The sequence below is a fragment of the Salmo trutta genome, chromosome 28 (genome assembly GCF_901001165.1).
Source record: "Salmo trutta chromosome 28, fSalTru1.1, whole genome shotgun sequence".
In the NCBI taxonomy this organism is placed as follows: Eukaryota; Metazoa; Chordata; class Actinopteri; order Salmoniformes; family Salmonidae; genus Salmo; species Salmo trutta.
This window is the reverse complement of record NC_042984.1, coordinates 41,994,519-42,022,199: the sequence shown is the minus strand read 5'-3', so window position 1 is coordinate 42,022,199 and position 27,681 is coordinate 41,994,519. Positions and strand designations below refer to the sequence as shown.

General features: G+C 42.8%; 4 protein-coding genes across 14 annotated transcripts in view; 2 read left to right on the top strand and 2 right to left on the bottom strand.

Moving 5' to 3' along the window:
• The first annotated feature begins 3,751 nt into the window (after window positions 1–3,751).
• Window positions 3,752–5,289, top strand: LOC115166433 (transcription factor HES-5-like). Of its 5 annotated transcripts, XM_029720330.1 has the most exons (4): window positions 3,757–3,873; window positions 3,989–4,337; window positions 4,402–4,465; window positions 4,530–5,289. In XM_029720330.1, exons 1-4 carry the CDS (start codon window positions 3,814–3,816, stop codon window positions 4,573–4,575), a joined length of 519 nt encoding a protein of 172 aa, XP_029576190.1. In that variant the 5' UTR covers window positions 3,757–3,813; the 3' UTR covers window positions 4,576–5,289. The 5 variants fall into 5 exon arrangements, with proteins under 5 accessions (XP_029576191.1, XP_029576190.1, XP_029576189.1 ...); XM_029720329.1 differs by having other exon boundaries at window positions 4,402–5,289; XM_029720328.1 differs by having other exon boundaries at window positions 3,989–4,465; window positions 4,530–4,563.
• An 8,425-nt stretch (window positions 5,290–13,714) lies between these two features.
• LOC115166432 (transcription factor HES-5-like) lies at window positions 13,715–15,116 on the top strand. Its single transcript, XM_029720326.1, has 2 exons — window positions 13,715–13,959; window positions 14,088–15,116. Exons 1-2 carry the CDS (start codon window positions 13,897–13,899, stop codon window positions 14,532–14,534), a joined length of 510 nt encoding a protein of 169 aa, XP_029576186.1. The 5' UTR covers window positions 13,715–13,896; the 3' UTR covers window positions 14,535–15,116.
• Window positions 15,117–15,811: 695 nt separating this feature from the next.
• LOC115166271 (taste receptor type 1 member 1) lies at window positions 15,812–21,153 on the bottom strand. 2 transcript variants are annotated; one of them, XM_029720116.1, is made up of 6 exons: window positions 20,398–21,153; window positions 19,917–20,220; window positions 18,842–19,597; window positions 18,433–18,654; window positions 18,124–18,247; window positions 15,812–17,385 (listed from the first exon to the last, which is right to left on the bottom strand). In XM_029720116.1, exons 1-6 carry the CDS (start codon window positions 20,565–20,567, stop codon window positions 16,460–16,462), a joined length of 2,502 nt encoding a protein of 833 aa, XP_029575976.1. In that variant the 5' UTR covers window positions 20,568–21,153; the 3' UTR covers window positions 15,812–16,459. The 2 variants fall into 2 exon arrangements, with proteins under 2 accessions (XP_029575976.1, XP_029575977.1); XM_029720117.1 differs by having other exon boundaries at window positions 18,634–18,654.
• Window positions 21,154–26,858: 5,705 nt separating this feature from the next.
• Window positions 26,859–27,681, bottom strand: part of snx19a (sorting nexin 19a) — a 46,132-nt gene continuing 45,309 nt past the window's right edge. For all 6 annotated transcript variants that reach the window (XM_029720111.1, XM_029720108.1, XM_029720109.1 and 3 more), the window contains one exon: window positions 26,859–27,598. In XM_029720111.1, coding sequence (XP_029575971.1) covers window positions 27,469–27,598 — 130 coding nt within the window. In that variant the 3' untranslated portion in view covers window positions 26,859–27,468. The remainder of the gene's footprint in view (window positions 27,599–27,681) is intronic.

The window sequence follows — 27,681 nt, the reverse complement described above, 5'->3', positions numbered from 1 at the left end:
GTTCAGGTCATTTTTGGTGGATTTAAAATATTTTAAGTTGTCAAGTTATTTAGTAAGCAATAGTGCAGAAACTGACCCCAAAAAATTACCAAAAAAAGCAGACATCATCAGTTTTTTTACAACTAACTTTTTACATTGCATATCAAGAATATAATTTCCCTTTTGATGTAGCCTACCACGAGGCTCTTTTATTTAAGCTTTATTTAACTAGGCAAATCAGTTAAGAACAAAGTCTTATTTACAATGACGGCCTACTGTACCCCAGCCAAACCCTAACCCAGACAATGCTGGGCCAATTGTGCGACGCCCTATGGGACTCCCAATCACGGTCGATTGTGACACAACCTGGAATCAAACCAGGGTCTGTAGGGACGCCTCTAGCACTAAGATGCAGTGCCTTAGACCGCTCCGCCACTCAGGAGCCCACCATAGCTCTACCATAACCTATACTTATTTCAACATATTGTTCCTTTGTATACATACAGGAATATGGCTTTCAGTAATAACTCTTTCCTCAGAGAGTAGACTTCAAGTGACCATCTCAGCAAAAAATATTAAAACAAAATGGCATACAATGAACGGCATATACATACAGCATAGATTAAAATCTCTGTCTTTACAAAAGAACATTAACTTTGAATCTATTGTTTAAACAAATATATATCTGGAAATATATACACATATTGTTAAAAAAATATCCCAACCATATCAGTTGCAAAATAGTACATATCAATTGAAATAGTCCAAATAATAGATAAATAAAGGTTACGTAATTAAAAAAATAAAATAATAATCTTTAGCTCTTCCAGGTGTGTAGAGATGACGATAGATTTGGTGTGAGAGTAACTTTGCATAGGGTACAGGAACTGCTCAATGTTACCATGCTCAGTCCCACTGCTGGTCTTGGTGTTTCCATAGAGATCCATACTGGATCAACAGTGGGGCAATATATTCAGCAGGTAATGGAGACAGTCATAGAGTATCTCTGGAGTACTTTGAGTAGTGGTTGTGGAAGAGCAGGGGCCTCCTGACTGAGAAGAAGGAGTCTGTGCTGGAGACCCTGTTGTGGAGTTGGCTCTCGAGTGCCGTGCGAAGCTTCTCCACCCTATCAATGTATTTTCTCTCAAGGATCATCACTTTACCCCTGTGGGAGCAGAGATAGGAAACATGAGTTAAATAGCCCTACAATATATAGCTCCCATAAGCTTAATTGAAAGACATCCTCATCAGTTCAATGTGGTCCATTTGATGTGAATGACTCAGTGTGCGATGTCTCTGATTTTAGCCTCATTTTCCTTTCCCTTTATATCAGCTCTCACTACGCTTTAATGTGATGCAGCTTCTCATAGTATTTTTGGCAATCACGAGGCCCTCGTGACAATAGAAAGTGCACAAATTTCTTGAATTAATTAAATACAATGGCCCTGATCCAAATGAACAGGTGGGAGGTGTCCTTAAAAATGCCCACCTCCCCCCTCCCATTCGTAGCATGATGTGTTATGGATGGGAACTGACCAATGAGCATTGACTACAACTGATACGTGGTGGGAACATGGTGGGAGCAGGGAGTACATCCTCTGTCTGTGGACATTTCACGTGTTCATTGGAGATGTTAAGCATGAAGTGTCCATGGCAGAGAAAGGCATTTTCACCCCAAATTCCTTCACTGTGAACATTGCTAGAGTACTCAAATAAGATCCATTTCATTGCATCATATAAACTATTAAATAAAAATAACTGAATACAAATTGACATTGTGGTGCTATTACAATTGTAATAATGGTGGTATTGGTATTAGTAATTTGTATTGACTATTTGATTAGGTGGTAATAGTATAATACAAAATGTTTTTTTATCTTGTATTTTCATATATTTAGTCAAAAAGTCATCATAATATCTAAAAGGCTTTGAAGTTTGACTTTTTAAATGCCCCTTTCCTACATTCTCACGCTTTCTATTTCATCTCCATGAGCAGGTCTCACGTGGCCCATTGGGTGATTATAGTGTCCCATCTGTCCAGATGGTGTGCCTGTGAAAGCCTTGTGAGAGCCTTGTTTACTGCGCTGTGGCTGGGCAGGAGGGAGGAGGGAGTAGAAGGGCCTTGGTCACTTGAGCTTTGTGTGACGGGGCACACTTCCTTTGTGTGTCCGCCCCAGTGTCATTAACACTGAAGTGTGGGAAACTCAGGACCATGGCAGCTCTCACGTTCCACTTGGGCAGGAAGGGATCTTGTGACTGGGACGCAGCCAGCGGCAGGCAAGACGGGCAGCTGTGTGTGTGTGTGTGTGTGTGTGTCTAAAGGTTGCAGTGCCTGCATTTCTATCAGTAGATGTGAAAGTTTGCTAAAATAGTAACAGTCCATATCTACATGTGGAGCTTTCCAAAACTCAGTTCTGGATATATAAATGGGTTGAAGTGAAGACTTTCATGGCAGTAACTGCTACAACTATAACTCACAGAAATCTACTACCTGACAAATATACAGACCACACCAAAGTCAAACTTTATTTTTTCATTTCACCTTTATTTAGCCAGGTAGGCCAGTTGAGAACAAGTTCTCATTTACAACTGCGACCTGGCCAAGATAAAGCAAAGCAGTGCGACACAAACAACAACACAGAGTTACACATGGGATAAACAAACGTAGAGTCAATAACACAATAGAAAAAAAAGTCTGTATACAGTGTGTGCAAATGGCGTGAGGAGGTAAGGCAGTAAATAGTCCATAGTAGCGAAGTAATTACAATTTAGCAAATGAACACTGGAGTTCATGTTGCCCCATAATTACATAATTACATCTTTACATGACATTACACCAAAGACCCAAGGATTTTGAATAGCTCATGGATATGAACAGATCCTCATTAATATGAACAAGTTAGGCTATTGGAAACAACCTGTTCCATGAAGGTAGTGGACAACACAGTGCTGTTAGAATCACAGCCCTGCCCCAGATCTCAGTCTCACACCTACTGTATGTGTGCCCTGTGCCGGAACACTTTGTGCTCACTCTTTATTCTGTCATCATGGCAAAAGATGAGCACACTCCTTCCTCTGGGGTCACCACTTTCCCAGATCCATAACGACACCATGTCAGCCTCCTCCCTCCCTGCCTGTCCCCCCCAGCCTTCCTCTCCCTCCCCATCTATAACATTCAATTCAAGGGGCTTTATTAGCATGGGAAACATATGTTAACATTGCCAAAGCAAGTGAAGTAGATAATATACAAAAGTGAAATAAACAATAAAAATGAACAGCAAACATTACACTCACAGAAGTTCCCAAAAAATAAAGACATTACAAATGTTAGACAGTGTTGTAACGATGTGCAAATGGTTAAAGTACAAAAGGGAAAATAAATAAACATAAAAATGGGTGGTATTTACAATGGTGTTTGTTCTTCACTGGTTGCCCTTTTATTGTGGCAACAGGTCACTTATCTTTCTGCTGTGATTGGCACACTGGTATTTAAACACTGTGGTATTTCACCCAGTAGATATGGGAGTTTATCAATATCGGGTTTGTTTTCGAATTCTTTGTGGATCTGTGTAATCTGAGGGAAATACGTGTCTCTAATATGGTCATACATTTGGCAGGAAGTTAGGAAGTGCAGCTTAGTTTCCACCTCATTTTGTAGGCAGTGTTGCACATAGCCTGTCTTCTCTTGAGAGCCAGGTCTGCCTGCGGCGGCCTTTCTCAATAGCAAGGCTATTTAGGAGTATAAATAGGAGGGAGAACCAGAGGGAAGACAGCACATATCCAATTGGCTCTTTACTGAGACTTCAGCTCAACAGAACTACTACTGCCACAGCCATGGCACCAACAGTGATTAGACAGATTACCTACTCTAAGCAGCACCTCTTACTTACTAAGGTAAACAAATGCTTTGAATACATACATACAGTACATTTCAATCTTATTCTATTGCTGTTAATTATACATGGCAGATCAAGTTGACTAAACTGTTCCTTGTTTTTGCTTTGTGCAGGTAAGGAAGCCAGCTGTGGAGAAGATGCGCAGGGATCGCATCAACACCAGCATCGAGCAGCTCAAGTCCCTCCTGGGTCCCGAGTTCCTCCTGCAGCAGCCTGACTCCAAGCAGGAGAAGCCTGATATCTTGGAGATGACCGTCTATTTCCTGAGCCAACAGCAGCAGGCAGGAAGTTCCTCCACCGTGGCAGCCAATGGGGGCTACTCTCACTGTGTGCAGAAGGCTGTCAGCTTCCTGTCGCAGTGTGAGGTGAAGACACAGTCCCACAGCAGGCTGCTGAGCCACTTCCACAGCCTGCAGACATCCAGCCAACACAGCCAGGCTCCCAGGTCCCTCTCTCCGCTGGGCTCCCCAGTCCACCAGGCCACCACCAAGGGTGTGATGAGACCCATCTCCCGTCCGTTCTGGAGGCTCCCCAGTCCACCAGGCCACCACCAAGGGTGTGATGAGACCCATCTCCCGTCCGTTCTGGAGGCTCCCCAGTCCACCAGGCCACCACCAAGGGTGTGATGAGACCCATCTCCCGTCCGTTCTGGAGGCATAGCAACACTTCAGACCTTTTCATGTCAGACAAACGGAATTAGAATATTAGAATATAATTAATTAGGCCAGTCTATATTTTGACAGGCGTGGACAGTGGTGACGGAGGTCTACTTCTTCTGCGTTTGGCAAGAGATGCTATGTCATTAGTCTTCATCCAGATGAAGAAAGGGCATGTTTCGCCAGCATTCCTTTGAAAGGAATGATTCTATGAAATTATTCAGATTGGTCTGGGTACATACTATGTATTTGAAAATGTAAATTTATTTAATAACAGTGTTTCTCTTATTTTATGTTATCTTTTGAGAACCTTAACTCTGACAGTACAGAGTTAAATTATTGTAATAACATACTTGTATTGTATTTCTAACCCATATTGAGTTGCTACTGTTTGTGTCTGTGACCACCTGTTTGTTAGAATTTGTCAAACTCTTTACAATGAATTGTCACTGAATGATAAAATGTATCAATTTGATGATGTAGCTATATTATTACACAAATGGATCCAATGGATCTACACTAAATGTAAATCATGTTATGATTATGTAAAATCTATGTCATTGATAATACAGTATTCAATGTTCAAAGAATATGTTATAAAGTTCATTGTAACTTCAAAGATACACCTTTCCTAAAGAGATTTTGTGTATTCCACAAAAGGTTTGTTTGCCTTTATTGGTTTAAATGACACGCCATTTGGAGTGACATGCCATCAAGTGTTTGAAAATAAATGAAAAACTTTAAGTTTCTCAAAATTGCATTTTTGGTTTTATCTTCTCTGTCATACGGAGTCGTATATCTACACAAAGTTCTCCACCCACATCCATTCTGATTACAACAGTAGTATGGCTAACTTTTTCATCCACACAGTTAAAAAGACCACTCTAGTTAGTATATAAAACATATTGGTTGATTGACTATATTCACAAACCTACATTTAGATTGTGAGGAGCAACTATCCTAAAGGTATAGAGATGTCAGTTCCTGATTGATAAACCAAAACCTTGAAACCTATTGTTGATTTGTGGTTGGACAAAACCTATGTACAGAACCAGTCAAAAGTTTGGACACACGTACTCATTCAAGGGTTTTTCTTTATTGTTACTATTTTCTACATTGTAGAATAATAGTGAAGACATCAAAACTATTAAATAACACATATGGAATCATGTAGTAACCAAAAAAGTGTTAAATAACTCAAAATATATTTTATATTTGAGATACTTCAATGTCGTAGCCACCCTTTGCCTTGATGACAGCTTTGCACACTCTTGGCATTCTCTCAACCAGCTTCATGAGGTAGTCACCTGGAATGCATTTCAATTAACAGTTGTGCTTTGTTAAAAGTTAATTTGTGGAATTTCTTTCTTTCTTAATGTGTTTGAGCCAATCAGTTGTGTTGTGGGTCAATTTCTTCAACAGATGATCAGGTCTATATAATTATCAAACTTATACATATTGGTAGTAGAAAGGAAACGCAGACTCTTTGTTTAAGTATTAAAATTCTCCTTTAGTAATACAATTGCACCGTGGCTAGGAAAAACTCCCTAGAAAGGCCAGAACCTAAGAAGAAACCTAGAGAGGAATCAGGCTATGAGGGGTGGCCAGTCCTCTTCTGGCTGTGCCGGGTGGAGATTATAACAGAACATGGTCAAGATGTTCAAATGTTCATAGATGACCAGCAGGGTCAAATAATAATCATCACAGTGGTTGTAGAGTGTGCAACAGGTCAGCACCTCAGGAGTAAATGTCAGTTGGCTTTTCTACCGCTCCTGCTGTCTCTAGAGAGTTGAAAACAGCAGGTCTGGGACAGGTAGCACGTCCGGTGAACAGGTCAGGGTTCCATAGCCGCAGGCAGAACAGTTGAAACCTGAGCAGCAGCACGATCAGGTGGACTGGGGACAGGAAGGAGTCATCAGGCCAGGTCCTGAGGCATGGTCTTAGGGCTCAGGTCCTCCGAGAGAGAGAGAGAGAGAGAGAGAGAGAGAGAGAGAGAGAGAGAGAGAGAGAGAGAGAGAGAGAGAGAGAAAGAGAGAAAGAGAGAAAGAAAAGAGAGAGAATTAGAGAAAAAGAGAGAGAGAATTAGAGAGACCATACTTAAATTCACACAGGACACCGGATAAGACAGGAGAAATACTCCAGATATAACAGACTGACCCTAGCCCCCTGACAGATAAACTATTTCAGCATAAATACTGGAGGCTGAGACAGGAGGGGTTGGGAGACACTGTGGTCCCGTCCGACGATACCCCTGGACAAGGCCAAACAGGCAGGATACCACTAGAGGGATATCTTCAAACACCAACTTACCATCCTGAGACAAGGCCGAGTATAGCCCACAAAGATCTCCCCCACGGTACAAACCCAAGGGGGGGGCACCAACCCGGACAGGAAGATCAAGTCAGTGACTCAAACCACTCAAGTGACGCACCCCTCCTAGGGACAGCATGGAAGATAGGGTTTGAGGCAGAGAATCCCAGTGGAGAGAGGGGAACCGGCCAGGCAGAGACAGCAAGGGAGGTTCGTCGCTCCAGTGCCTTTCCATTCACCTTCACACTCCTCGGCCAGACTACACTCAATCATAGGATCTCCTGAAGAGATGAGTCTTCAATAAAGAGTTAAAGGTCGAGACCAAGTCTGCTTCTCTCACATGGATAGGCAGACCATTCCATAAAAATTGAGCTCTATAGGAGAAAGCCCTTCCTCCAGCTGTTTGCTTAGAAATTCTAGGAACAGTAAGGAGGTCTGCTTCTTGTGACTGTAGCGTACATGTAGGTATGTACGGCAGGACCAAATCGGAAAGATAGGTAGGAACAAGCCCATGTAATGCTTTGTAGGTTAGCAGTAAAACCTTGAAATCAGCCCTTGCCTTAACAGGAAGCCAGTGTAGAGAGGCTAGCACTGGAGTAATATGATCAAATTTCTTGGTTCTAATCAAGATTCTAGCAGCCGGGTTTAGTACTAACTGAAGTTTATTTAGTGCTTTGTCCGGGTAGCCGGAAAGTAGAGCATTCCAGTAGTCTAACCTAGACGTGACAAAAGCATGGATGAGTTTTTGGACAAAGTTTCTGATTTTTGCAATGTTACTTATACGGAAAAAAGCTGTCCTTGAAACAGTCTTGATATGTTCGCAAAAGAGAGATCAGGGTCCAGAGTAACGCCGAGGTCCTTCACAATTTTTTTTGAGACAACTGTTCAACCATCAAGATTAATTGTCAGATTCAACAGAAGATCTCTTTGTTTCTTGGGACCTAGAACAAGCATCTCTATTTTGTCCGAGGTTAAAAGTAGAAGATTTGCCGCCATCTACTTCCTTATGTCTGAAACACAGGCTTCCAGGGCGGGCAATTCTGGGGCTTCACCATGTTTCATCGAAATGTACAGCTGTGTGTCATCTGCATAGCAGTGAAAGTTAACATTATGTTTCCGAATGACATCACCAAGAGGTAAAATATATAGTGAAAACAATAGTGTTCCTTAAACGGAGCCTTGAGGAACACCAAAACAGTTGATTTGTCAGAGGACAAACCATCCACAGAGACAAACTGATATCTTTCCGACAGATAAGATCTAAACCAGGCCAGAACTTGTCTGTGTAGACCAATTTGGGTTTCCAATCTCTCCAAAAGAATGTGGTGAAAGATGGTATCAAAAGCAGCACTACGGTCTAGGAGCACGAGGACAGATGCAGAGCCTCGGTCTGACGCCATTAAAAGGTCATTTACCACCTTTGCAAGTGCAGTCTCAGTGCTATGATGGGGTCTAAAACCAAACTGAAGAGTTTCGTATACATTGTTTGTCTTCATGAAGGCAGTGAGTTGCTGCGCAACAGCTTTTTCAAAAATGTTTGAGAGGAATGGGAGATTTGATATAGGCTGATAGTTTTTATATTTTCTGGGTCAAGGTTTGACTTTTTCAAGAGAGGCTTTATTACTGCCACTTTTAGTGAGTTTGGAAACATATCCCGTGGATAAAGAGCTGTTTATTATGTTCAACATACGAGGGCCAAGCACAGGAAGCAGCTCTTTCATTAGTTTAGTTGGAATAGGGTCCATTATGTAGCTTGAAGGTTTAGAGGCCATGATTATTTTCATCAATGTGTCAACATATATAGTACTAAAAAACTTGAGTGTCTCCCTTGATCCTAGGTCCTGGCAGAGTTGTGCAGACTCAGGACAACTGAGCTTTGGAGGAATACGCAGATTTAAAGAGGAGTCCCTAATTTGCTTTCTAATGATCATGATCTTCTCGGCAAATAAGTTCATGAATATATCACTGCTGAAGTGAAAGCCATCCTCTCTTGGGGAATGCTGCTTTTTAGTTAGCTTTGCAACAGTATCAAAAATACATTTTGGATTGTTCTTATTTTCCTCAATTAAGTTCGAAAAATGGGATGATCGAGCAGCAGTGAGGGCTCTTTGATACTGCACGGTACTGTCTTTCCAAGATAGTCGGAAGACTTCCAGTTTGGTGTAGCGCCATTTCCGTTCCAATTTTCTGGAAGCTTGCTTCAGAGCTCGGGTATTTTCTGTATACCAGGGAGCTAGTTTCTTATGACAAATGTTTTTTGTTTTTAGGGGTGCGACTGCATCTAGGGTATTACGCAAAGTTGAATTGAGTTCCTCAGTTAGGTGGTTAACTGATTTTTGTACTCTGACGTCATTGGGTAGGTGGAGGGAGTCTGGAAGGGCATCTAGGAATCTTTGGGTTGTAAACAGTAGCTATAAAAAGTGCTTGAGTAGATTGCATAGATTTCATGACTAGAAGCTCAAAAGACGAAAACGTCTTTTTTTTGTACATTGAAATTTGCAATCGTAAATGTTAGAAACACCTCTGTCTTTGCGGGATGCGCGGGGGATATGGTCACTAGTGTAACCAGGAGGTGAGGCCTCATTTAATACAGTAAATTCATCAGGCTTAAGCCATGTTTCAGTCAAGCCAATCACATCAAGATTATGATCAGTGATTAGTTCATTGACTATAACTGCCTTGGAAGTGAGGGATCTAACATTAAGTAGCCCTATTTTGAGATGTGACATATCACAATCTCTTTCAATAATGACAGGAATGGAGGAGGTCTTTATTCCAGTGAGATTGCTAAAGCGAACACCGCCATGTTTAGTTTTGCCCGACCTAGATCGAGGCACAGACACGGTCTCAATAGGGATAGCTGAGCTGACTACACTGACTGTGCTAGTGGCAGACTCCACTAAGCTGGCAGGCTGGCTAACAGCTCTCATTGTGGAGTTAGAGCCCTGTCTATGTTCATAGATAAGATGAGAGCACCCCTCCAGCTAGGATGGAGTTCGTCACTCCTCAGCAGGCCAGGCTTGGTCCTGTTTGTGGGTGAGTCCCAGAAAGAGGGACAATTATCTATAAAAACAGTTTTCAACCAGCGATTGAGTTGTGAGACTCTGCTGAAGAGTTCATCACTCCCCCTAACTGGGAGGGGGCCAGAGACAATTACTCGATGCCGACACATCTTTCTAGCTCTTTTACACGCTGAAGTTATGTTGCGGTTGGTGACCTCTGACTGTTTCATCCTAACATCGTTGGAGTCGACTTGGATAACAATATCCCTATACTCTCTACACTCACCAGTTTTAGCTTTAGCCAGCACCATCTTCAGATTAGCCTTAACGTCGGTAGCCCTGCCCCCTGGTAAACAGTGTATGATCGCTGGATGATTCGTTTTAAGTCTAATAGTGCTGGTAATGGAGTCGCCAATAACTAGGGTTTTCCATTTGTCAGAGCTAATGGTGGGAGGCTTCGGCGTCTCAAACGGGAGGAGTAGAGACCAGAGAAGGCTCGGCCTCTGACTCCGCCCCATTGCTTAATAGGGAGAACCGGTTGAAAGTTTCTGTCGGCTGAATGAGCGACACTGGTTGAGTATTCCTACAGCATTTCCTTCCAGAAGCCATGAGAAAATTGTCAGGCTTTGGGAACTGTGCGAGGGGATTTATACGACTATCTGTACTTATTGGTGGCACAGACGCTGTTTCATCCTTTCCTACACGTAAATTGCCCTTGCCTAACGATTGCGTCTGAAGCTGGGCTTGCAGCACAGGTATCCTCGCCATAAGGTGATCGTTCTCCTGTATATCATGAGTACAGCGACTACAATTAGAAGGCATAATGTTAATGTTACTACTTATCTTCGGCTGGTGAAGGTCCTGACGAACCACGTCCAGATAAAGCGTCCAGGAAAAAATTGAGCGAGGGAAAAAGTGTAAATGTAAAACGGTAATTAAAAAGTAAAAACCGTAAAGTTGGCAGGTGGCAAAGTAACGTTAGCAACAAACCGCACAGCAGCATGTAAGCAAGTCTACAAGTTGTGAACGGAAATGACGTCAAGGAACACAAAGACACACACAAGTATAGGGTCATAACGAAGTGAACGAGTCTAAGCATCTTCTGACAGGTGTCTGTTTTCATCAGGCTTGCGGCAGCCTTGTGTTCTCAGACAACCAGTCGTATTCTCAGAACCTCAGACAGCCCCGGTGGGGCCCAGACAGGAGGAGTATGAGCGTAGGCCGTTTCCTGCCTTCTGATAGTGTCTGAAGGGCACAACACTCAAGACAGGGTTTAACACACACACAACACACAGAGGTTTCCTGAGAGGAGACCTTACAGTTTATCACAACACCATTTATTAACCCTTTAAAAGGTATGAGGCCTTGGTTTAACCCCTTCAGTGACAAGGTAGGGGTGGTATACAGAAGATAGCCCTATTTAGTAAAAGACCAAGTCCATATTACACAGGCTTTCCCTGTGGCTCAGTTGGTAGAGCATGGTGTTTGCAACGCCAGGGTTGTGGGTTCGATTCCCACGGGGGGACAGTATGAAAAAAAAAAAATGTATGCATTCACTACTGTAAGTCGCTCTGGATGAGAGCGTCTGCTAAATGACTGAAATGTAAATGTTAAATATTATGGCAAGAACAGCTCAAATAAGCAAAGAGAAATGACTGTCCATCATTACTTTAAGACGAAGGTCAGTCATTCCAGAAAATGTCAAGAACTTTGAAAGTTTCTTCAAGTACAGTCGCAAAAACCATCAAGCACTATGATGAAACTAGCTCTCATGAGGACCGCCACAGGAAAGGAAGACCCAGAGTTACCTCTGCTGCAGAGGATCAGTTCATTAGAGTTACCAGCCTCAGAAATTGCAGCCCAAATAAATGCTTCACAGAGTTCACGTAACAGACACATCTCAACATCAACTGCTCAGAGGAGACTGTGAATCTGGTCTTCATGGTCAAGTTGCTGCAAAGAAACCACTACTAAAGTACACCAATAAGAAGAAGAGACTTGCTTGGGCTAAGAAATACGTATCCTTTTTATTGTGGCAAAAAGTTGGAAACACGTTTCTCAGGGTTAGTCCTGCAGATGGTCTGGCGGTGATTATGGAGCCCTCCCTCCCTCCCTCCAACCAGAGATCAAACACCGTGGCTAATGTGATGTGTAACAAGACACACTTCTATTGTCCTCTTATTGAGGCCGGTGAATGGACAGAGAGTGTGGGAAACAGGAGCTAGCACACTCCCAAAGGCACAGGGCTGATGGGAACCTGCCTTACTCCACCACAGGCCTGGCAGTCCAGAGTGTATGGCAGGAATTCAGACTGACTGTTGTCTATCTTTGGGTGGGTCACTGTTCACACACACTAAAAGACCCCAGACAAAGGCTAGCCAAAACCTTCCCTTCCCCACACTGTCAATGTGGTCAATGCACAGCTAGCCAAAAGGGAATTTCTAGCTAACAGTTAACAAATATTATTGTATAGATGTAGTTGACAAATTCCCCTTTATGAGTAGTTTTAACTCCATTGAAATGTTCAACATTCATCCAGGCCAAAGTGGAAGAAGAAGACAGGACGCTCTTGTAGCTCTTTGTCGATGTGCAAGGCCCCATTAACTAGATTTTTTTCCAGATGGTCTGTGACATAGGGTTTCTGTTTGTCCTGCAACAAAGGATCAATTAACATTCCTAATGGGGGATTGAGGGAGCGGCCTGGCTTTTGTAGCTCATCTACCCCAGTGCTAGGGACTGGTGGGAAACTAGGGAGAGTACTCTCCTCACAGCACCCACAGGCCAGGCCAGACATGTGTGACCTTTGAACTGCCTGAAACACAACCATTGCACTCTGCCAGTGACTGTGGCATTGTCCCCAGTCTCCCCACTCTGGTCCAGCAGCACAGGATTTTTCATGGGAAAGTAACAATTTCTCTTTTTAGTTACAATGTTATACTGTAGTTCCTCTTCTTTGTATTTAATGCCACGATATTTACCGTCTACGAGATAAAATACCTCTTTAGTCATACTTTGAATTGGAAAACTACACTAAACACTTGTTGTGAGACAAAGCATTCTAGAAGGAATCTTCCTGGGGGCAATAAATCCACATGTGGGCATGAGTTGTCTTGAGCTTTCCCACACTCAACAGCCAATGAGAACAGAGATACAGACAATAGATAACACAATGGTTAAATGTCAACTGTCTGTCAAAGTGGAGGCTACTTGTCTGGACGAAGTGTGTGGGGTGTGTGACAAAAGTTTGATATATACATAAGTGTGTGTAACTCCCACATTCCAACACAGCGACAGCCATCTGTGTCTATGTGAATGTCTTCTTCATCAGACATTAGCATAATTTAGCATTAGCATAATTTTTATAACAATACAAGCCGAATGGTTTATGATACCACTAACTTTCAAAAGTGTTGTAACCACACTGTTGCAGTACTGACTGCATATATACAATGAATTGCATCCAAATTGTATGTATTTTATTGAAACTATGTGACAATTCAACTAATGTTGGCTTAATTACAACAATAAAATAGTCTGGAGAGAAAGATAACTCTCCAGAGTAATTTTATTTTGTAATTATACTGGCAAGATTGTGTTAGAAATGAAAGGGTTCTGAAATTACTCAGATCTTTTCTTTACGGTCTAAATGACCCTCTTTTAAGAGGGCTCTTCCCTTCAGAAGTGTGTTGGCTTTTAACTTGTTTTTACATCATAGTTTTCTAATTTGATAGGTATGATAACCCAGATGTAATGTTAATTGCATGTATAATGTTTTAACCTATTAATAAGTAGTTAATAGCTTATCTTGGGAAACATCTCTGTGTTGCCTCTACTACCCCATAATCCATCAAGTTATTGATGTTTCTCCTATTGTTGCGACGGGCGGCCCTGTGGTCTCAGTAGTGTGGGAACCCCAGCCAGGTCTGGGCCACATGGCTTTGTCATGGTAATCTCCTGCTATATAAAGGGGGAGAGATCCCTTAGAGGGCCCAGACCACACTGCAGCCCAGGAGAACTAGCAGACAGACCTGTCACTCTCTCACACCTACAGACATGGCTCCGTGTTCAACCAACTTCTCTTTCCAGCCCCTGAGGTTCGCAGAAAAATACATTAAGGTATGCAAATGATGTTCAATCAATGTGTACATACAGTATAAAGTGTGTATGTTTATTGTGTCTTTTTCAGTTTATTGATGTCATATATTAGAGCTGTAGACTAATCAAAATGTTCTTCTCTGCGTCAGATAAGGAAACCCATCGTGGAGAAGATGCGTCGGGATCGCATCAACGGCTGCATCGAGCAGCTCAAGCTCATCCTGGAGAAGGAGTTCCACAAACAGGACCCCAACACCAAGCTGGAGAAAGCCGACATCCTGGAGATGACCGTGAGCTTCCTGAGGCAGCAGCTGCAGCCGGATCCATCTCAGAGGGACTACGGCGAGGGTTATTCACAGTGTTGGAGGGAGTCTCTGCAGTTCCTGTCCGGAAGCCCCAAGAGAGACACCACTTCCATCATCACCTGGGCTGGACCTCTTCAGCAGCAGCTCTCCACCCAGGCCCAGAGATCAATCCAGCAGCACCCAATGGTCCATTCCACCTCCCCAGTCTCCTCCACCCTCCGACCCACCACTAACACCAACACCACGCTCCAGGACACAGGAGCTAAAGGCCCAGTCTGGAGGCCCTGGTAGAGAAAGACAGTGGACTGAAGTCACTCTAAAACCTGAGGGAAACAATGGACTGTATGTCCCTCGCTGTGTAGGAAATATGCATTTCCAACCTGCTCAACCGTTGTGGGTTTGCTGAGCTCTTATTTTCTCATCACATTGATGGACAGATGTGTGGCACATTTGTGGCATATTTGAAGTGAGGGTAGTCACTTTATTGTGAAGGATGTTTTTATTCTCTTGTTTTGTCAAATTAGATTTTCATTTGCAGTGAAGAATGTAGCTGACGATTGAGTTATGATCTAATATTGTGAAATGTGAATTTTTTTTCTTACTCCAGTGGAGTCAATGTGTTATATGATAGATGTAACAGCCTCTACAATAGGCTACTGTATTTTTGACAGCAATTCTTTGAGGATATTTCTCTATTGTTATTAACTGTTTTGTTATCTTATGGACGTATCTTTTATAAAGGCAATAGTATGTTGGTATGCTTTGTAATAGTACTGTTATTTTTCGGATGTTTTATATTGCGTTTAAAGAAGCTCTTAAAACTATGTATGACATTTGTATGAAAATAAAACTACAATCAATTTGAAATAATAACCTTTTGTCCGGGACTGTGATTTTTGACCAAATTGTAGTGGATCTTGCATTCCATGTAATCTTGCATTACATTTTGTTCTAACTAGTTCATTTGACCCTCCTCCATGAAATGTCTTGTCAAATTTGACAAACGAATGTAAGAAAATCCACATTTAACTTTTGCAATAGTTTCCCCCTAAGAAGCTTGGTTTAAGTATGAACGTTTTGCGTTATCAAAAAGACAGTTTTACACATTAAAGTGCAATACTACCACTTTTAAAACCTAATGTATTATCTCCATCACCATATCAGTGTCTGCAAACAGTGTCTATAGTGTCAACATATATTTATACGTTTTGTAGTTAAAAAGCGCAATTTGATAATGCCATCAAAAGTAAAAACATTTTAAAAAGTGATTTTCAAACACTATAAGATGTGCGGTGACGTGGGGAGCAGGAAAATGGCGTCCCCCCCGGCTAGAAAATCTCATTGCTTGTTTTGAAAATCACAGTTTTTTACTTTTAGTTCTTGTTGATGTCATCGAGTAAGACTTTTTTTTAGGACCTTTCTTCTTATCTTTTTAACCACAAAATGTAGTAATGTGCAGTTTTCACATATGTAGACAGTAAACACTGGTATGGTGCTGGAGATAATGACTATGAAGTTGAAAAATTGTGGAATTTCCCTTTAATGAAATACAAAGAAGGAAAACTAGGTCAGTTTATTTGTTGGTTTATTTATTTCAAATAGTGCTATACAAAGAAAAGGGTATTAATTGATTTAAGCATAAATAATCATATGCAGATTCTTCAAATAGGCTACTGACTCGCACACTTAGATTGAAAACCGAGAACTATGGGACATGTGTATGGGTCTTTGGGATAGCTGGGTTTAAATCAGAGGCTTACAGGCTGTCCCATTGAGCTCCTGAAACCTGCCACCACAGATGCCCAGTGAGAGGGCACACATACAGACAGGCACTCACACCAACAGAAGGCAAGGCACCTCTCTATGGCCTGCCCACACTACCACATTCTGTTCTTGTAAAGAGAGGCCAAACATGTGCACTTTCTTCAGTGTCTGCGTGGCATAACACCAGATGCAGCTAAAGAGGTTTAGCTTCTGTCTTCTGAATTCTCCCCAGTAAAAACACACACTTAGCTAAGTCGAAAAGGAGTGCATTAGAAAGCTAACCGCATAACTACATTACAACCATGTTAGAGAACATTATACATACACTTAAATGTGCAAGGTCAACATTTACTTTCTCCTTAGCTAAGAGCAGAGCAACATGTGCAATGGCATTTTTAAAGCAATCTGTAGTATCCGGAAATACAAAAGGCAATCTATGATAAACACGTCTTTCACTGTTTGTTCATGGTATACATCTGAATACAGTTTTGGAAATGGGCCGTTGTGTTCATTTGGGGCCTCAGCACCATGATGTAGACCTTAGGCATGAAATAACCACCGAGTATACCGAGCACACTGGACACTATGGCCAGCACATGCATGGCCATGGCAAACTCCGCCCTGGTGACAAAATAGATGGTGAAGAAGCTGATCCAGGAGATCATGTAGACCATGAGACTAAAGGTGATACACTTGGCCTCATTATAGTTGGCCGGCAGGTCTTTGCCCATGTAACTGAAGGAGAAACAGAGCATGCTGAGCACAGAGACGTAGGCTAGTTCTATCATGGCACCGAAAGAGAGGGTGTTACTACACTCTGTGACAATGCAGTTGGAGTAGAAGGCCACATCCTGAGAGGGGTACGGAGGGTTTAGAGCAACCCGGAGCACAGAGATCAACAACACTGTCATGGACAGGACAAGGACGGTGACTTCAGGCCCGTGGTTCTTAGCCCAGGTGTCATAGGCACGGGGCAGCTTGGAAGACAGCTTAAAGATGCAGACCACTTGGAAGGAGCGCACGGTGACGCACGCCAGACACACGGTGAAGCTGAAGACAAAGAGGGGCTGCTTGAGGAGGCAGGCGGGCCGAGACGGGAGGCCAAAGTGGCACAGGGCGCTGGCGGCCGCCGCGGTTAGGGCCAGAAGCATCACCAGGCAGGTGCGCCCGCCAGCCGACTTGGCCACAGGGGTGCCCAGGTTGAGGAGGAAGACGACCCCTGACCCAAGGGTCATGAACAGGGTCAGAGCCAGGAGGAGCAGCAGGGCAAGAGACAGGGGGGCGTCCCACGCCAGCAGCAGGACCATCCGATCCAGACACACCTTGCTCGCCTCTGTGGACCACTGGTGGAGCTCACACACCTGGCACCAGGTAGATCCTATAGAGTGACATATATATCATAACATCAAGGCTGGGGTCAGTTCAACATTTACAGGATTTATTTTAGTTCAAACAGTTCAGAAGATGAAGGTGTTTACATATATTCTCAGTATTGATTTAAAAACAGATATCACTGATATTCACACTATCAGAGACAGTTGCATTATCACTGTTATTCTAGTTGTGCTACTACCAGCTGCTTGCTATAGATCAGGGGTGTCGAACTGACTTTTCCCCCCGGGGGGCCGCATTCAGTCTTCAACGAGGTCTGGAGTTTGTTATATTTCCATGCCATCAAAATGAGCTAAAAGTAGTCCTCCATCCATCATTTTTGGGAATTTTTGAAGCGGTGAACAGTGATAGTTAGTGAGCTGGACAGTGAAGAAACTGTTAATATAGGTCCATTATCATTTCTACACAGTTTAGATTTGGTTTTAGTCATTTTAAAGCATATTGAGTTTGTTGCCCCCCCCCATTTTTTTTACCTCCCCAATTTTTTTGAACCCCCCCCCCCCCACAAAAAATGTACAATTACATTTAAAAAAGTTTTTACTCAACTCACCCGTGGGCCAAATTGGACCCCAGGCGGTGTGTTTGACACCCCTGCTATATCGACAGTTTATGAGAGGGGCAACATCCGCCACCTGCAGGACACTTTTAAACAGCACAATTCAAATCACTACAGATAGAGGATGAACTATGGATGTGCACAGTGGGTGTGTGAATGTAATCTCACCGGTAATGTTGAGGAAGGTGTGAGCAGGACAGGCCAGGCAGTCAAAGCAGCACTTGTGTTGTCCTGTCTGCAGCTTCCTGTGACCTGTAGGGCATTCTGGAGAGCACATTGATGGAGGCACCTCCTGGACACAACCACAATAAAAACAACACACACACACACACACAGGTTTTCCAAGTACACATGTAACCATGGTTTCCACTCTCTATGATTAGTTTCTACAATTCTAGTACCCAAAATCATTCTGCTATTTCATCTGACAATGGATTGTAATACTACTGTGTAAATACTCTAATACTGTGGCTTTACTTTTCCCAGGTTGTCAATGGCACTAGCCCATTCAATTTGAGCAGGGTCCACTGTGAGGTTAGTGGAGTCTGGAGTGTAAGAGCCCACCACTCGGAGAGACCACTCTGTTCCCCTCCAAACCCAGGTCACGATGTCATATCCTGTGGGAGGGTCTCCGTTCTCATCAAAGTACACAGAGAAGTTCTCAACCGAGAATCTCACCTGCTTTAACATTGGCAGAAGCTGAGGGAGAGACAGAGGAAGAACAGCATGCACCAATTTAAACATGACTGTAACATACCTGTGATTGTGAACATTGTTCACTGTAGATTTCCAATAGTACATAGATATCAAGTGTGTCGTGAACCTGTGCTCACTTTCTTCAGAGTGGGCTTTTTGACTTCAGTACCATCATTTTGAAAACACTCACCTGCCAAGGCTGTACTTCAATCTTTTGGCATTCACCTGAGTCACAACCAAGTGCTTGGTGCAGTGCATGGGCCACAGCATACACAGCCTTGTAAACATTAGAAGAGGATGTCATGTCATAGCCATCCAAAGAGACGTTTTTTACTGCCATGCTATAGAGATCCGTATTTTGCAAACATTCAACCCTCAGGTCAATCATGCCATTGGAGTTGTCCCTAAGTAACTTTTCAACAACATGGCTTTCAAACGTCTCAAACCCAGCTATGGCTGCGTATTTGATGGAGATGCCTAGAACAGTCCCGATGGTGTGAATCCCTGGTATCCCCGACACTAGAGTGGCCACTGACCAGTCCTCTGTTCCTATCCACACCTTACCAGTTAAACCCTGCTCTATGACAAATGGGAAGAACCCACTAACTTTGCTTTTGCTGGAGAACACAACAATAGTGTTGACCTTGGTCTTCAAGATGTCCTTGACCATGCTCCTCATGGTCTGGTTGGTGGCCGAGGTGAGGTCGGGGATGACTCCTTGGTAGGCGACGCAGATGTCGTAGTAGGCCGCCTGTTGGGAGAGCCTCTGCATGCCCTGGAGGCCGTAGGAGTTATCACTGCCCAGTAGAGCGATCCAGGTCCAGTCAAAACGCACTAGCAGCTGGATCATGGCGTCCACCTGGTTCTTGTCACTGGGGATGGTGCGGAAGAAGGATGGGTAGAGGTGCTTGTTGCTTAGCAATTCGTTTGTGGCTTCATAGGATATCTAGAAAGAAAATTCACAAATAGGAAGAGGAGGACCAGGAGGGGGGACCAGGAGGAGGAGGACCAGAAGGGGGACCAGGAGGAGGAGGACCAGAAGGGGGACCAGGAGGAGGAGGAAAAATAAAAAATAAAGGATACATAAATGGAAAAAATGTGAAATCATAGGAGGCAAGGAGAAGACATTTAAAAATATAAATAGAAGAGCAATAGAAGACAAAAACAAATGGTCACAAATGTGTACCATTCTTAGTCTAGAGGGCAAACAGACTAGCGTTAGTTTCACCAGTTACCAATAACTGAACTTGGAAAATACAATGTACCTGTGGCACCAGATAGGAGCCCAGCATTGCAGCCGGGGGGAAGGTGTAACTGCTACTATCAGGCCCAATCACTGCTACTGCTCTCTGGTCACCACCTGTCTTGTTCCCTGAAGTTCCTTGTAACTGTTGGGCCAGCAGGTCCAGAGTGGCCAGGACACTGGCTGGTGTATTGCAGATGTCATACGCCTGGTAACCTAGCGTCACCCCTGGGAGAAGATGTTGGTTTTTTGTACCATTGTTGATCTCCTCCACAGCGAATCTCATGGCTTGTATCAAATGATAGCCATGGTTATTAGATTTGCCTCTGAATAGGAGTGAATTGATTGCAAGCAGAATAAAAAGACATTAAAACTTAAATCCACTATTGAAAGAAAGTGATTGAGTCAAGTCACAATAACTCACTGATGGTCTAAAATGAACTAAAATGCCAGTGACATAGATTAACAACGTCCTCTTGTGAGATCTTTGCTATTGGACTTACTTTTCGCAGGCTCCCAGGTCTGGTAGGTTGGAGACGGAGGTGGCTAAATTGTGGAGCGGAAAGAAACACGAGATGGAGTAGTCCCCTGAAAGCTGCAGACTGGTTCCCTCAGTCAGCTGGTGGCCAGTCAGGACCAGTACCAACCAGCCCAGGACGATACACACACCCATACCTCAACCTCAACAACCCTCAGCTCTGAACTGGAACTACGGGCAATCTACCTCTTCTTATGTTAGGGTGGATGGGTGGAGTGGAAAGAAGGTGGAATGGAGCGAGAGAAGGAGGGAGAGAAGGAGGGAGGGGGAGCTGGATGTCGATGGTTTTGCATCTTTCCCGGTAATGAAGTGAGGGTGTGCACATTTGCATTTTAAGATTTGTTTCTCATACAGTAGAGTTAGCTTTCCATTGAAATGAACTGCATAATTGTAATAGCCCATGAAAGAGGAGTCCGGTGTGACAATATCAATCCCAGTCAAGTGCAGTTAAATGGTGTTCGACTGTAGTTTCATTGCAGTATCGGTGGTATGTTGGACTCAAGGTGCAGACTGGGCCACTAAGGTGCAGGAGAGAAGAAGAGAGCCACTGCGCAAATGTCATATTGTGGCTAACCTTTCAGTCAAAGCAAAGTAAATCAGAGCTGGTTTAGTTTTTCTGTCTTGTCTGTTTTGTTATGAGGGACCATGTCTATGTTCCCTCTGCCCTATGTTCTATCAAATAAAAGAAAAGAAAATATATTTATGAAGCTCTTTTTACATCAGCAGACGTCACGTAATGCTATAGAAACCCTTCCTAAAACCCCAAACAGCAAGCAATGCAGATGTAGAAGCACGGTGGCTAGGAAAAACTCCCCAGAAAGGCAGGAACATAGGAAGAAACCTGGAGAGGAACCAGGCTCTGAGGGGTGGCCAGTCCTCTTCTGGTTGTGACGGGTGGAGATAGTACATGGCCATTAAGGCCAGATTCTTCTTCAAGATGTTCAAACGTTCATAGATGACCAGCAGGGTCATTCAGAGGTCGAGACATTTCTCCCATTCTTCTCTGCAGATCGTCTCAAGCTCTATCATGTTGGATGGGGAGCTATTTTCAGGTCTCGCTAGAGATGTTCAATTGGGTTCAAGTCCAGGCTCTGGCTGGGCCACTCAAGGACATTCAGACTTGTCCCAAAGCCACTCCTGCGTTGTCTTGGCTATGCGCCTAGGGTCGTTGTCCTGTTGGAAGGTCAACCTTCGCCCCAGTCTGAGGTCCTGAGCAGGCTTTCATCAAGGATCTCTCTGTACTTTGCTCCGTTCTTCTTCCCTCAATCCTGACTAGTCTCCCAGTCCCTGCCGCTGAAAAACATACCCACAGCATGATGCAGCCACCACCATGCTTCACCGATGGGATGGTGCCAGGTTTCCTCCAGATGTGACGCTTGGCATTCAGGCCAAAAACTTCTAGCCTGGTTTCATCAGAGCAGAGAATCTTGTTTCTCATGGTCTGAGAGCGGGCTGTCATGTGCCTTTTACTGAGGAGCGGCTTCCGTCTGGGAATCCCTGAATATGTTGGGGGGGGAAAGCACCTCTTCGGGGTACTCAATGCTTTTTAACATACCATCTGCTCCATTTTTAATGAGTGGTGGGCAAGATACATCCAATTTAGAGACCTAGCTCAAGTTGTTATTGCTCCTGGTCGGGTTGAATTTCCATTCTTTGTCCATCAGCAAAACCACGGTGACATTTGAGGCCAAGATTGTGCCCCATGTGTAAACACACCTTTAACCACTAGTAGCCTATTTGCCTGATAATCACACACTGCAGGATCTGCACACTCAACAGGAGACCGCAGTTTCCCTTTGTTTCGACAGCAATATTAGACATTTTGTCAACGTCATTATTACAGACGCAAATACCATGTAAAGTAAGAGCATTGTACAAGCTTGGCAAAATAAGATTTCCATGTGTGTCACGTTACTTTCACTGAGAACATTTGCCAATTCGTAGGTTTCTGGCCATGGAAGAGGGGGAAAACAATGTGTTTTTCTTTTTAAATGTTATGCTGTGTCATGAACACAAGTTCACACACATTTGAAAAATCATACAATATAAAATTGTATGAAGCTATGGCATAATAATACTAATAATAGCATATTATTATTTCTTTTTTTAGCTTATTGTCATTAATAATAGGCATAGACCTACTCTGGTTACTTGTAAGATCAGGTGCAGGGGTCCTATTAATTATGACATCTTTTTGACACCTCCAGGATCTGCATTTTGGTCTGTATTTCTGTCATGTCTTTGTAGTCTACTGTGGTCAGAAGTGATTTCGCAAAATAATGGAAATGACATACTTCCTAGCTACAGATTGTACACCAGATTGTAACCTGCCCAGGGACTGCGGTTGAAAATTAGCCGGCTGGCTAAAACCGGCACTTTTACTGAAACGTTGATTAATGTACACTGTCCCAGTAAAAATAAAATAAACTAAACTCAAACCAGATAATGTGATATAACCAAAGATTTTTGGTATCCATTACTGGGCGTTACAGGTTTGCATATCCTTATGATATGGATATCATAAGGTGAATGCACCAATTTGTAAGTCGCTCTGGATAAGAGCGTCTGCTAAATGACTTAAATGTAAATGTAAATATCCAAAACACAGCCGTAGATTTTCCAACTAACCTGGAATTTGCGATATACTGTCTTCGTTCTCGATTCGGCAAAACATGTATCTTCTAAAATGTCCATGTCCAGTTGCAGGTGGTGAGTTTGAATTTAGAAAATGCTCTGTCTCGTCTAATTCAAATCTTCACTCATTGATCTAAATGTCTAAATGAATGAGAGAAGATTTGAAAACAGACAAGATGGCAGCGTACACTTTGCTGGAATACTTCATGGAGTGATTTATTAGATGTATTTTTTTATAACGGAGCATTATTTTTTTTATTCAAACACACCACCTGCAAGTGGACACATACGATACATGTTTGGCTGAATGGAGAACGAAGATAGGCAACGAATGCATCTACGGTTATTCTTTGTCAATTTAGATTCTGTCTTGGAAGCTAGTTCCCAATGCATTTAAAAAACGTCTTAAAAAAATTACATATTATACTATTTTGTATTATAAGGGCCTATAATACTGTAGCGGATTCAGGGATAGCATAATGTTAATTGGGCAATCAGGAATTCAAACAACAACAAAGGTTTCGCCGCCATTATGTTTTGGTAAAAAGCTTAGGGATATGGGTCTGGAAAAACGTAACCACTCAAATTCATAGACGCCCTTATGTATGCACGCACCATCCATGTGATCACAATCATAGTTTTAACCATGTTTACAATCACATTGTTTACAAACCTGATGTATCAATCCCATATTGCCCCTATATTCGTGACTATAGCCAGCGCCTCTAAAGTACCTGAGGTTCAAAGTAGATAATCTGACATGTAGGCTATATTACATGCTTTGTCTATGAAGTCATTTTCCCCAAGAATTCGACAGTTTACAAAAGACTATTTTTCATGCGTACTCTGGTTGCGTGTACAGTACCATATAAGATGCAGGTGGCCTATCAATTGTGACATCATCTTTATGACACCCCTCGATTTCAACGTCAGCACTTGTCCATAGTTGCACAGCTCAAGCACTTTGAAGCCTGGTGTAGTTAAGTGTGTTTAGCAAACATATTTTGGCAAGTAGCTAGATCAAGAACGATTTTCGCAAATACCTTGACATTAGGCCCTAAATCCTTTCGAGGTTCAGGCCTATTTCTAGTAGTTTTTTGTAAAATGTAATGTTTTAAAAAACTTTTACAAACCAAAGCCAATAGGCTCAGATAATTACTTTTATTTCAATTATGAAAAATGATATATTCTAAAGTAATACATTTCTCTGTTATTCAGGATTTGAAAGAGAGAAAAGGCTTGAGGTAAAGGAAGAGAAAGGAATGGAAGAGCCAGTTGCTCAACCAAAGAGGATATTTAAATTGGCCCATAAAATGTAAAATGTTAAATTTCATGAATTTCCCTAATTCTAAACTAAATATAAGGATATCAACCCTCCACTTATTGGTGCACTAATTTCAGAAGGGCTTATTTATAAAATTATTTTGATTTGACTTGAGACGCTTTTAAGGCATGTTTCATGGTCTGTATGAACCTCTCCACCAGCCAATAGGTAGATGGGTGATACGGTGAGGACCTGATGTATTGTACGCCATTCACCTGTAGGAACGTGACCATTTCTTTGGGACACTAGCTGCCGCCGCTGTCACTAACAAGTTGGAGTGGCGATCGGAAACGACTAAAACACTTCTCCAAGTTTCTCGATGGTCTTCTCTGCAGTAGTACTCCTCATGATGGCAACCTCTGGCCACTTTCTACGAGCATCCACAACCACGAGAAACAGTCTGTCTTTGAATGGACCCCGCGACGTCGACGTGTATGTCCATTACTTCAGATAACACCTGGTCGTTTCTGGCGTTTCTCCACACTGGTGTTGAAGTGACTGGTGCGTTTTCCACTTGTCTGACGTAGAAGACGTCCACTTGGCGTGACTCTGGTTTTGACAGGTAGTGTTTACCTGGAATGTCCATCTGCGTTGCAATGCAGTTCTGACTTGAAGTACTTGATGTCGTAGGTGTGTGCGGACAACAACAAAGCCCACCTTTGCGTTCTGCTACAAATCATTCCCTAAGTTCTAGACCTCAGCTGAATTTCGTAATGAATGGTGTGGCTGTTAAACAAGTTGAGGAGACTAAATTGCTTGGTGTTACCTTCAATTGTAAACTGTCACGGTCAAAACATATAGATTCAATGGTTGTAAAGATGGGGAGAAGACTGTCCATAATAAAGAGAAGTCCTGCAGGCTCTAGTTTTATCTTATCTTGATTATTGTCCAGTCATATAGTCGAGTGCTGCAAAGAAACTCCTAGTTAAGCTGCAGCTGGCCCAGAACAGAGCAGCACGTCTTGCTCTTCATTGTAATCAGAGGGCTGATATAAATACTATGCATGCCAGTCTCTCTTGGCTAAGAGTTGAGGAAAGACTGACTGCGTCACTTCTTGTTTTTATAAGAAACAATGTGTTGGAAATTCCAAATTGTTTGCCTAGTCAATTTACACAGCACTGACACACACACACACACGCCACCAGGGGGCTTTCACAGTCAGTCCCCAGGTCCAGAACAAATTCAAGGAAACATACTGTATTATACAGAGCCATGAGTTTATGGAACTCCCTTCCATCTCATATAGCGCAAGTGAACAGCAAACCTGGTTTCAAAAAATCAATAAAGCAACACCTCAAGGCACAATGCCTCTCCCTCATGTGACCTACTTGTTGTGTATGTACTGACATGTATGTGTAACTGATAGATAAACACACACTACATGTTAACGTTTTTAAATGCAGGTATTTTGTCTGTAATGTCTTTTTCGTTGTGTCGGTCCCCAGTAAGAAGACTAGCTGTCTTCGGCTAATGGGGATCCTAATAAATCAAATCAAAATACTTGCATCCAAAGATGCTCCTCCGCATACGATGATCTTTGATTTTAGATTTGTACAGATACCGGTGAAACTTACGCACTCCAAAAACATTACTTCGGGCTTCACATTCTATCTGTGCATAGTTACTTTCTGCTTTGTTCAATGTCCTCGGTGCGTAAGCGACCGGCGTCTCTTCACTGGAAGGCATGATATGGGACACGACTGCTCCCACACCATAGGGACTAGCATCACAAGCTAGTTGGATGGGTCGGAGTGTGTCCTTGGTTTTCTTGAACGCTTCCTCCATTTCCGTGTTTTGTCCTGACAAAGCAACTGATGCAGCGGCTTCAGCTTCGTTGCTAAGCTCGAGATAAAGCGTCCGTAGTAATTCAGTAACCCCGGGAACGAACGTAGTTGATTCACGTTCCTAGGAGCCGGGGCATCTAAGATAGCGTTGACCTTGGACGGAGCCTTGTGAAATGAGAATGCATAGGCAGAAAATAACCCCATGCCAACTGTAAAATATGGTGGTGGATCTTTGATGTTATGGGGCTATTTTGCTTCCACTGGTCCTGCCAACGACATCATGAACTTTACCCAGTACTAGGATACTTTAGCCAAAAACCTGGTTGCCTCTGCGAGGAGGCTGAAACTTGGCCGTAAATGGATCTTCCAGCAAGACAATAACCCCAAGCACACATCAAAATCCACAAAGAAATGTTAATTGGCCAGAAAATCAACATTGTGAAATGGCCATATCAGTCTCCCGACTTGAAACCCATTGAAAACATGTGGTTTGAATTGAAGAGGGCAGTCCATAAGCGCAGACAAAAGATATCAAGGAACTGGTCGAATCCTTTTAAAAGGTTCTGTGCCGTAATCCTCGCAAGGTGAGGTATTGAATGGTATTGAAAACAGGGGTGTCAATGTATATATTACTTATGAAACCAAATCTCTTTCTCTGAGCAATTGTATTAGTATAAAATAATATAATTTCCCAATTATTTATTTGCATAAAATATACAGTAGCTCAGTATTTGAATTATTTATTTTATATAGTCATTTTTGCTCATCTTTATCAAGGGGGTCAATAATTTCAGACCCCACTGTATATCTATTGATATCACACATACTGCATTTTACATATAAATAAATAAACACATCAAATAATTACTGCATATACTGTACATACATATTTACATAAATGTGTGTCTATACACAAGCATCTAATTAAAACACAATATTAGCACAATCACCAACACAGTGCCTTGAGAATACATTCAATAAAGTGTCATCAGTCATTTTAGAGTGTTGCCTATAAAGTGTAAGGAGTTTAAGAGCCCATTTCCCAGCCTTCCCACCCCTCCTTCTATCTCCCCAGCCCTTTTCCTCCTCCCCCTCATCCCCCCTTCTCCGCGTTCCTCACCTCTCTTCTCTGACGTCATGAGAAGCTCCAGTAAAGCTCTGGTCCCATTCTGATTAACCCAGCAGGACCATGGTTACCATATTGATGAGCCAGCCAGGATGGGAGGGGGGTAGAGGGTAATAGATAGGGATAGTGACAGGGGAGCAGAGAGAGGGGTTGTGTGCTGGTGTGTCGTCAAGCTGAAGCAGAAAGCCTCTCTTCGTCCCCAAAGAGACTGTGTAGTAGAGATCTCTGAAAGCCCTCCTCTGAAGACTCTGGAATCAGGAACTCCAACAGCAGATCACAGATACAGTAGATCAGGTGCCTGTAGAGTCACCCAGACGCAGAGAGAGGGGAGAGGTTACCACAGGTCAGACTGAAGTTGACATGGATCAATGTTTGGTCTGT

Bases quoted from the DNA above. Each gene is read 5' to 3' on its own strand.
- LOC115166271 (XM_029720116.1), bottom strand. From the start codon at position 20,567: ATGGGTGTGTGTATCGTCCTGGGCTGGTTGGTACTGGTCCTGACTGGC. The intron at 20,221-20,397 runs GTAAGTCCAATA...ACTCCTATTCAG, and splicing joins GACCTGGGAGCCTGCGAAAA to AGGCAAATCTAATAACCATG. The intron at 17,386-18,123 runs GTGAGATTACAT...GTCACTCTATAG, and splicing joins CACCTTCCTCAACATTACCG to GATCTACCTGGTGCCAGGTG.
- LOC115166433 (XM_029720327.1), top strand. From the start codon at position 3,814: ATGGCACCAACAGTGATTAGACAGATTACCTACTCTAAGCAGCACCTC. The intron at 3,874-3,988 runs GTAAACAAATGC...TGCTTTGTGCAG, and splicing joins AGCACCTCTTACTTACTAAG to GTAAGGAAGCCAGCTGTGGA.
- LOC115166432 (XM_029720326.1), top strand. From the start codon at position 13,897: ATGGCTCCGTGTTCAACCAACTTCTCTTTCCAGCCCCTGAGGTTCGCA. The intron at 13,960-14,087 runs GTATGCAAATGA...TCTCTGCGTCAG, and splicing joins TCGCAGAAAAATACATTAAG to ATAAGGAAACCCATCGTGGA.